General features: G+C 41.1%; 1 protein-coding gene across 5 annotated transcripts in view; it reads left to right on the top strand.

Moving 5' to 3' along the window:
* The first annotated feature begins 1,358 nt into the window (after positions 1–1,358).
* LOC122552663 (fasciculation and elongation protein zeta-2-like) overlaps positions 1,359–10,428 on the top strand; it is a 128,401-nt gene continuing 119,331 nt past the window's right edge. Inside the window, exon 1 of one of the 5 annotated variants that reach the window (XM_043695485.1) lies at positions 1,359–1,940. In XM_043695485.1, the coding sequence (XP_043551420.1) occupies positions 1,468–1,940 (473 nt within the window). In that variant the 5' untranslated portion in view covers positions 1,359–1,467. The remainder of the gene's footprint in view (positions 1,941–10,428) is intronic. The other 4 variants (XM_043695484.1, XM_043695486.1, XM_043695487.1 and 1 more) reach the window with 4 other exon arrangements.

The raw sequence follows: 10,428 nt of genomic DNA on the forward strand, positions 1-10,428 counted from the left end.
CCTCTTGGTATCCTGCTTGTGTTATTGTGTGCTCAGCAGTGGCAGAGGAACCAATCACCACCAGGACCTTTGGAAATTCCCAGTGTCCTTATAGCTCCTGCCTGAGAAAAATTATCCTAGTGGTGGCCAAAAGAGGCAAGTTGTCACCCCATTTCACCAACAGGAATCTCCAGGAGGACTAAGTAGTGCAAAGAAGGTTCAACCTCTTTTCTCAGGACTGCCAGAGAGACCGTTTGTACCTAAGATGGCATCATGTAAGTTGGCAACATTGTACATATTTTACTGTACTCCTATTCTTTTGTAACTTGAGTACATGATACAATAAAACCAATTCTAATTCTATAGCACGAGACCCTGCCAGCCTTATCTGAAGTTGCCAATGTTGTGACCACCATTCAGAGGAAAGGCCTGTAGTACAGGTAGAAGATTGATGACTTTCTGTACTCTGTGACAATAAGTGCCATTAACTCTCTCTGATACCTCATACTAACTCTGCTACTGCACTCAACTCCCACCAAGAGGAGAGCTCATGATCTGCCACTCTTATTGTTAATATTCATAATCCTCCTTCACTGGCACTCACCCACGCTAATTCCCCCAGACTATTGATCCTGCATACCCAGTCACTCACTTTTGACACCTCAGCACCATGGCTTTGGGCATGTTAAGAATACATTCACAGTGGTGTACAAAGTTAAAAATCACACAACACTATCAGCTGGACAATCACCTGATGAAGGAGCGTCACTCATAAAGCTAGTGTTCTTCCAATTAAACTTGTTGGACTATAACCTGGTGTTGTGTGATTTTTAACTTTGTACACCCCAGTCCAACACCGGCATCTCCAAATCTTCACAGTGGTGGTAATGCAAGGGAAGCACTACACTTGAAAATGAATCCTAATTTCCTGTCTGGGCATGGGGTGGGGTCTGAACAAAACCACATGGCCAGTCAAGGACCTCTCCTTTAAGGAAAAGATTCTTTGTTCGAAGGGGTTGTGAAGATAGATGTCAGGTACCCCACCAACCACCTTGGCTCTCTGCATCTCTTCATGGGAGATTTTCTCCTTGGAAATGAGACAAAGGGAAGCACTGAGTGAGATGTTAGTAGCGCAGGTGAAAACGAGCAGATGAGGTGGGCGGGGCCGCGATCAGCTGGGCGGAGTCTTAGTCGGACGGACGATGGCTCAGTCAGATGGGCGGGGCCATAGTCGGGCGGGCGGGGCCCAGGTCTGTTGGGCAGGACTGTGGGCGGTCGCGCTGGAGGGCGGGGCTATGATCAGGCAGTTGTGGTAGGTGTGGGAGGAGCCTTGCTCAGGGGCAGGGTCATTGCCCGGTGGCGGGGCTGTGGTCAGCCGGAGGTGGGTGTGTTTGCGTAATTGGGCCGGACCATAGTCACGTGGCAACGGGTCTGTGTGGGCGTGTCCACCCTGAATAGCGTCCCCGTTCCACAAAAAAAACTGAGGGAATGAGATCACAACACGACAGGGCGCGCGCAGAAGACTCCGCTCCCTTCCTCGTGCCCGCGGCGGTTAGCGCGCCGGCGCACTGGCTACTCCGTTGTCAGCGCGAACAGGGGGAAAGCGACGGGGTCTTCCTTCAAGCGCCGCGGATCATGGCGGCTCCCTTAGCGCAGTTCGACGAGGACTGGCAGGATTTCTACGAATTCAAGGCGCCGCCGGCCAGCTATCAGCTGGACCAGGTTAACTCCAACGGAGTCCCCGGTACGAGCGGCGACTGCGGGACGCTGGAGCACTGCCTGGAGGATTTCTCCGAGCTGGACAACTTCTCGGGGGAGATCGTGAGCTTCAAGTCGATGGAGGACCTGGTCAACGACTTCGACGAGAAGCTGACGGTGTGTTTTCGGAACTACAACACCAACACGGAGAACATCGCCCCCGTCAAGCCTATCACCGAGGAAAGCATCATGAGGGACGACGAGTGAGTAGCCTCTGGTAAAAAGGAGGGCGTTGGGTGGGTGAGGGGCAGCTGACTCGAGGTCGGGGTCGAGTTGTCCCCGGAAGGCTCTTTTCAGCTTCTAAATGAAAACAAATGATGGCAACTTTGTTCTGGTGGCAGTTGAGATCTTGCTGCTGCTGTGCCACCTCCCAATGCGCCATAGTTTGACAGCTCATAACCTCACGTTTACTGGGGAGCCTGTTTCTGCAGATCTCTCTCCTTTTTGTTCCGTGGTGTTCCCTTATTTTTTTTTTGTTGGCTTTGTTTGGATGTCAGCTCATCAGCAGGCTTTTTGTTCATTTCTCTCTCTTTACCCCCCCCCCCCCCCGCGTTCAAATGATCACACTTTATTGCGATTTTTTGTGAACCTTTTCCACCGTAGCTGCCAAGTTTATGCTAAAAGCATTTCGTCAATCCAGCATATATAATAAACTCATTGACAGCACTGGGAATGTTTCAAAGAGTTCGCAAAACATGCGGGCACAGCTAACCGCTTTATTTGCATGGATATATAAGGGAGAGTCTGTTGTGCTTTGATCTTTGGGTAAACTGCATGCACCATATTGCAGCTAATTTGTGCCACTGGCTAACAGCATATCGTCATTGTGCCAGCGCAGTCAAAATTCCGTGCTCTTAGTTTCATTTGGGAAATGTCTAATTAGAAAGAGTTGGAGTCAGATGTATTACTTAAGCGATGGTGGTTACGAATTTGGAAAGCCATATATAGTACCTTCTAAATAAATAAAACCTTCTAAGTATTCAGACTAATCTGCATTCTGAAAGAGAACGAACCCGTGTAATTTGTCGTGACTTTTAGAGCATCAAAATATTTTGTATAAACTGAAAGTGCACGTTGCCTTTGTATTGACAGGTAGCTATCAAATGTATCACTACAAGTTATTGCTATTGTGTAGTTTATTTCTCAAGGTGGTGGTTGGACTGCACCTCTGCAGCATGTGATCAGTACTTCTAACATAACATGCTGGTATAACTTTTATTTTAAATGGAGTTAGTCTTGTTGGTAAGGGAATTGTTGAACCATATGTAAAATGATTGCTGACACAAGTAGTAGTGTGGCAAACTGCCAAGAAACAGTTCAAACTATGAATTAGATTTATTAACCTTTCAGACCATCATTCTCAAATTATTAAAATCTGGGGTCGGATAGTTATTACTGAAGTGGCATTCTTGTTTGTAAAATATCTCCGTGATTCTAAATACTTATCGTTGAAAAGAATTAAAGTATTGATTCTAATGCTCATTTTAGATACCATTGTATATATAAATAAAACTCAAATTATCAAAAACTTTTGAAACCATTTTTTTGTAAATTTTAGTTCTTTTTTTCAGTTATTATTCTGGTCAGAAGGGTGGGTTAGTAAGCTTGCAGACACAGATCTGGGGAGTTGTGGGTAGTGTGAAAAGTTGTCAAAGGATATAGATCAGTTGCAGATATGGTGAAGAAATGGCCGATGGAGTTAATTGGGGGTGAATGTGACGTGTTGCAGTTTAGGAACTCAAATGTTAGTGGAAAGTATACAGTTAATGGCAGAATCCTTAACAGCATTGATTAACAGAGGGATCTTGGGGTCCTCATCCATAGTTCCCGAAAGTGCCAACACAAATTGACAGGGTGCTAAAGAAAGCATATGGTAAGCTTGCCTTTACTGATTGGGGCATTGAGTACATGAGTCAGGAAGTGATGTTGCAGCTTTGTAAAAGTTTGGTTAGGCCACACTTAAGAGTATTGCGTTCAGTTCTTGTCGTCACACTACAGGAAGGATGTGGAGGGTGTAGAAGGGGTTTACTAGGATGCTGCCTGGATTGGATGGTATGAACTCTTAAGGAGAGGCTGGACAAACTAGGTTTGTTTTCTCTGGAGGGGTGGAGCTCGGGGGAATCCTGATAGAAGTTTATAAAATTATGAGATGCATAAATAGGATTGACAGAATCTTTTTCCCAGAGTTGAAATGTCTAATACTAGAGGGCATGCTTTTAAGGTCAGCGGGAGAAAGTTCAAAGGACATATGAGGGGCAAGTTTTTTTTATATTGAGAATGGCAGGTGCTTGGAATGTGCTACCAGGGGTGGTGGAGGGGACAGATATGATAGGGGTGTTTAAGGATCTTTAAGATTAGCATATAAATAAGCAAGGAATGGGGGGATATGGACCATGGGCAGGCAGAAAGGATTAGTTAAACTTGGTTTCACGTTCGGCACAACATTGTGGGCTGAAGGGCCTACTTGTGTTCTGTGATCTATGGTTCAGTGTGAATTGTTTCATTTTTTATTCTTCCTTTCCTTTCTGGCTCTCATTCACATTTGTTCATTTTTTTTTGCACCGGTTCTTTGTTATTCCTTTCCATCTTCTGTTTCTCCTTTCTGTGTGGTTATTGTTTCTTGTACACTTTTAAGCTTCTTGTTAACTTGTTCAGGTTTTATCTTCAGGTATTTTTAAAGATGTAGATTGACTGACAACTTTTAATTCATTTTCAAAACGTCTTGTTTTCCTGACATAGGTTTAATAGATCTTGCTTTTCACATTGCTGTGTTTACACTTATGTTTTAGTCTTTCACATCCCTGAGTTTTGTATAATCTGTACATTATAAATCTGTAAATACAGTTTAATCACTAGAATATTGATAAATTGCAACCATACAAATGTGAAACTTCCAAAAAGTCAAAAATTATGGACTTGAAACGAGAATTGTAAAATCTTTCAGAATAGGAAGCCATCTAAACTATCTTCTTAAGAGTTATTTACCTAGTTCTTTGTATTTTAATAGTTTTGGAGGCCATCATTGGAAGTTGATGAGTGTCTTTCTAATGCTAAAGTTGGCATTAACAAATAGCAATTGCATTTTTTAAAAGTGAATGACACTATCTTCTATTCTATATTATATGTAGCTCTACAGCATGCATTGCTGCATCTAAGCTGGCTAGCCCAATGTCTTGTCTTGCTGAGGGATTTGAGAGGCCTTAATCTGGATATTTTCAGATTACTTTTTGTGGAATTTTGCTATGTACAAATTAGTTGTGTGTTTCTTGTTTATTGTGTTTTGATGCATCAACAGTTAAAAGTAGATCATTTTTTTGCAAATGATTTGAGTCATCCTGAGGTAGTGAAAGGCACTGGATCAACCCAAGTCCTATCTCTTTTTTTTCCCCCAGTTTACTGTCCTGCGACAGTGATTACAGGTGTGGCACTTAGCATAAATCATTTTTCAAAATAACCAGAGTATCATCGTTAATTAGTCCAAAAGTTATTTGAGAATATAATTAAGGTATCTATTCTGTTATTTCAGAGCACTAAGCCAAGCGTTGTGAGACATGTTATTCAAGGTCATTCGTTATTGTTTTGGGTTTACTTGACCTACAATATAACTCCAGTATTTCCCAGTTCCGTTTTCTCAAATCTCACCACTTCTCCAGCCACCTTAGCTTTACAAAATGTATCTCAGCAAAATGCTGTTGAAAACTTTTATGTTGCATGTGCATTATTTGAATCTTTAATTTTTGCTGCTTCAGGTCCAGTTAGCTGTCTTATATGTATAATCTTTTCCTCACATGGTGAATGGAGGAAGAAAGAGGCAACTAATAAATTTGATTGTACTAAATTTTGTAAGTTCCTTTTGGTATTTTGGTACCATTACTAGTTTTCCTGCACAATAAAACATGAGACCTTAAGGAAAAGGATAACATGAGGACTAAGCGGGGATTAATATGGTGCAATATCACAAACCATCCAGCAAATGCTGTTGTTCAATGTAGCTTTTGCACTGTTTGTTTTGTTTAGATTTGTACTAGCTTGCAAGATGAGTTTTGCAAGCTGGCAGATGCTTGATTTTTTTCAGATGCAATTAGAATGTGGCATGGGAAAAAGAATTGAGGGAATTAATTCTCTAGATTTTGCTTTTTAATGCTTTATTTAAGAATTGATTGTCTGTGACATAATGATCCTGCAGGAGTTTCATTGAAGGCATTATTAATGTTTTGAGCAATGTTTTGACTAAAAACAAACACTCATACACTAACGAAAGAGTATGTTGTGTCTGAGGCAAAAGTGAGTACTGCAGATGCTAGAGATCAGAGTCAAGATTGGAGTGGTGCTGGAAAAGCACAGCAGGTCAGGCAACATCTGAGGAGCAGGAAAATCGATGTTTCGGGCAAAAACCTGGGGTTAACTTTAGGAGCCAGGCTGCCCAGTGATTTATTCAGAACACCAAAATGTTTTTTGTGAAATTCCATAAGGTTTCTAATGTCTGTACTGTAGCCTTTCAATACTTTCCCAATACAATTTTTCTTCCTTGATACCAAAGATATACATGGTTGATGCATATTGCCACACTTGCGGCTGTGTGCGTTGCAAATTCTTTGAGATTAATTTGTCTTAACCTGCCCTAGTCCTGGGAGTGATTGATGGGGAGCAGTGTAGAGGGAGTTTTACTCTGTATCTAAGCCCCTGTCCTGGGAGTGATTGATGGAGAGCAAACAGGTAGTACCTATCATAAACAGGTAGTACCTAGGTACTAACATTTGGAACTTTGGTTGCCTACATTGTAGATTAATCAATGATTTCACCTTAGCTAGATTATTTATCATCACTTGTAGAAAGCATTTGAGTTATTCAGCTTTATTGCCATATTTTGTCAATCTAGGATCTAGGTGACATCAATTTCATGCTGAATCTACTCATTCTTGAGGTTACTTGCAATGCTTAGACAAATTGGTGTCAGTCTTGTTTGAAGGAATGTAATGAACCTTTTGGGGCTGCACCCCCATGTTGTTTAATCTTTTAACATGATGTCTGGTGAGTCCTTGCTTTAGATTGATGCCTGCTGATCGATGCAATAATGTTGAATCATCAAAATGCTATGCTATCCTATCAGTATGTAGCAGACAATTTTGTTCTTACTATCATAATCTGGTTTCCTCATGTTTGTTCTCTGAATCTAGTTTGCAAATACGAGAGCTGCACTTTTGAGGATCTGCCTATATACTAGATCAGGTGATATAACCTTCAATTATTTACTTTTATTGAAGAATTGTGGAAATCCATTTTGTATTAAGTGAATAATTGAGAGTCACTATAAGATAATAATCTGTTTGGTGAGAGGGGCAAGAATGCAAAGGGTAATGTAAAATAGGGACAAGTTTGAAAAAAACTAATGTAATCTGAACAAAAGATTAAAATCTGAAGTAACTCCAGGATACCTTGAGCATAATTTTTAAAGATTTATTTCAGCATGGGATAGCATATTTCTTTTAATGTATAACTAAAGAATTGATTATTGTGACATAGGCAAGGTCATATTTTCTTGCCAATCATAGTCAATAAATCCATTATTTTGCAGCATCTGAATGTATTTAGTAAAATAATAACATCTTCTTTGAAGGCAGAGTAAACAGTTTTTCTTAGACTCTAGCAAGCCAATGTCATTCAAACAAATGAATGAATTGAAAATATTCTTTTTCACATTTGACTATTTCCCTCTCAGTGCTTTGCATATCCCTGGACTCTATAGGCAATTTAGCACGACCAATCCACCTGACCTGCCCATCTTTGGACTGTGGGAGGAAACCAGAGCACCCAGAAGAAACCAATGCTGACACAGGGAAAATGTGCAAACTCCACATAGACAGTCGTCCGAGGCTGGACTTGAACCTGGATCCCTGGTGCTGTGAGGCAGCACTGCTAATCACTGAGCCACCATGCTGCCCCAGACTTCATAGAATATGAGTTTCCTGATTGGAACAGGTTAGAGAGTCCTGGTTGACAGACATAAACAGGAGTGTCAGCTCCTGGATGAACAGGACCCCTGATTCTGAGCTAGCTGGGTCAATGCCATTTACTATGCACATGTAAACAAAGAGTGACTTGCTGATGGGATTCTAGCCTTCGTGGAGTTATCTCAATAACTAACTCCTGTTTAGTGAGCGAAGCTGCTTAATAATAATGTTATGTATCTCCAATTGAGCAGTGTTCCTAATTTCTGTTAGAATGAAACTATTCCTTTCTTCACCAGTATTGGGGAGTGTTCATTAACTGCAAATCACTGCTAGGCTTTACTTGGTGTTGGTGTTGTTGTTGTTTTAGTGACACAATGACTCCTTTGGGGCAACTTTTTTCATGCAGAGGTAGTGCATGTATGAAATTAACTGCCAGAGGAAGTAGTGGACGCTGGTACAATTACAATATTAAAGGCATCTGGATGGATACATGAAGAGGAAGGGTTTAGAAGGATATGGGCTAAATGCTGGCAAATGTGACCAGATTAATTTAGGATATCTGGTTGGCATGGAAGTATTGGACTGAAGGGTCTGTTCCTGTGTTGGACATCTCTATGACCCGATGACTCGTTAAGTTTTGTGTCCATTCCTTCCATTTGCATGTGGTTGGTAGGCTATCTGGTGCATAAAGGATTTCAATTAATTCAGTTGTGAAGTGGTGCAAATAACTCGCTGCAAGTTAATGAATACTTTAATGTTCCCTATTCTTAATATACTGTTGCATTTCCTTCAGATTTTACATGAATGCCTGATATCTATTTTACCTAAAATGAGTTATGATGATTTTGCCAAATTCTTGGATTTCCCTTTCTCTCTCCTTTTGATTGTAACATATTCCTTTATTTGCATGTATATATGTAAGCAAACTCCTTAGAATATTTCCTGGGACATTGAATTTATAATAATTGCAGATTTGTGACTTTTGATGTCCTTCACAGCAGTTGTAATACACTGTGTCTCATTAATATTGTATTGATAATTCTAAACAAAGGGAAAGGTGCGATGGATGAAGGAGGCAGACGGAATTGTTGTTTTAGAAATATAGGATTTTTTTTGAAGATTTTAATGTTGGGTTATGATTAAATGTCTTTATCTTTGGGACATTTGATGCTCTTGTCTTTTTTTTTCCCGCCTCAAGTTGAAATTGAGGATTGAAGCCATCCTTCTTCCTTTTCTTGTAGAGTTGCTTAAGTTAACCCTGGAGGCACTTTCTCATTACTGCGGGAAAGAGAATTCAATTCATATGTTTTCATTATAAATTAATTAAAGTGAACATCTGTTCAGTAACATTTCTGATAACCATATCTGGAGCCATTTAAAATTAGTTTCTGATCATTTGTGAGGGTATTGTGTGTGTAGCAGATTTGGTTTTCGGAATAGTTTGAAGTGAACATTCAACAGCCTTTTATGCACTGTGGTTTAATATTAAAAAACACACAGATGTGGCATTCATAGAGCCATAGAGATGTACAGTATGGAAACAGACCCTTTGGTCCAATCCGTCCATGCCGACCAGCTATCCCAACCCAATCTAGTCCCACCTGCCAGCACCCGGCCCATATCCCTCCAAACCCTTCCTATTCATATACCCATCCAAATGCCTCTTGAATGTTGTAATTGTACCAGCCTCCACCACATCCTCTGGCAGCTCATTCCGTACCCATACCACCTTCTGTGTGAAAAAGTTGCCCCTTAGGCCTTTTTTATATCTTTCCCCTCTCACCCTAAACCTATCCCCTCTAGTTCTGGACTCCCCGACCCCAGGAAAAAGACTTTGTCTATTTATCCTATCCATGCCCCTCATAATTTTCTCCCATGGGGAACCTTGTTGAACACCTTACTGAAGTCCATATAGATCACGACTACCGCTCTGCCCTCAATCATTTTTGAAGAAGTAACAAAAAGCTCAATCAAGTTTGTGAGACATGATTTCCCACGCACAAAGTCATGTTGACTATTCCGAATCAGTCCTTGCCTTTCCAGATACATGTATGTCCTGTCCCTCAGGGTTCCCTCCAACAACTTGCGCACCACCGAAGTCAAGCTCACCGGTCTATAGTTCCCCGGCTTGTCTTGACCGTCCTTCTTAAACAGTGGCACCACGTTTGCCAACCTCCAGACTTCCGGCACCTCCCCTCTGACTATCGATGATACAAATATCTCAGCAAGAGGCCCAGCAATCACTTGTCTAGCTTCTCGGGTACACCTGATCAGGTCCTGGGGATTTATCCACCTTTAACCGTTTCAAGACACCCAGCACTTTCTCCTCTGTAATCTGGACATTTTGCAAGATGTCACCATCTATTTCCCCACAGTCTATATCTTCCATATTCTTTTCCACAGTAAATACTGATGCAAAATATTTATTTAGTATCTTCCCCCATTTTCTGTGGCTCCACACAAAGGCCACCTTGTTGATCTTTGAGGGGCTCTATTCTCTCCCTAGTTACCCTTTTGTCCTTAATATATTTGTAAAAATCCTTTGGATTCTCCTTTAATTCTATTTGCCAAAGTTATCTCATGTCCTCATTTTGCCCTCCTAATTTCCCTCTTAAGTATACTCCTACTTTCTTTGTACTCTTCTGAGGATTCACTCGATCTATCCTGTCTGTACCTTACATATGCTTCCTTCTTTTTCTTAACCAAACCCTCAATTTCTTTAGTCATCCAGCATTCCCTA

Source organism: Chiloscyllium plagiosum, chromosome 9, assembly GCF_004010195.1.
Source record: "Chiloscyllium plagiosum isolate BGI_BamShark_2017 chromosome 9, ASM401019v2, whole genome shotgun sequence".
Taxonomy (NCBI): Eukaryota; Metazoa; Chordata; class Chondrichthyes; order Orectolobiformes; family Hemiscylliidae; genus Chiloscyllium; species Chiloscyllium plagiosum.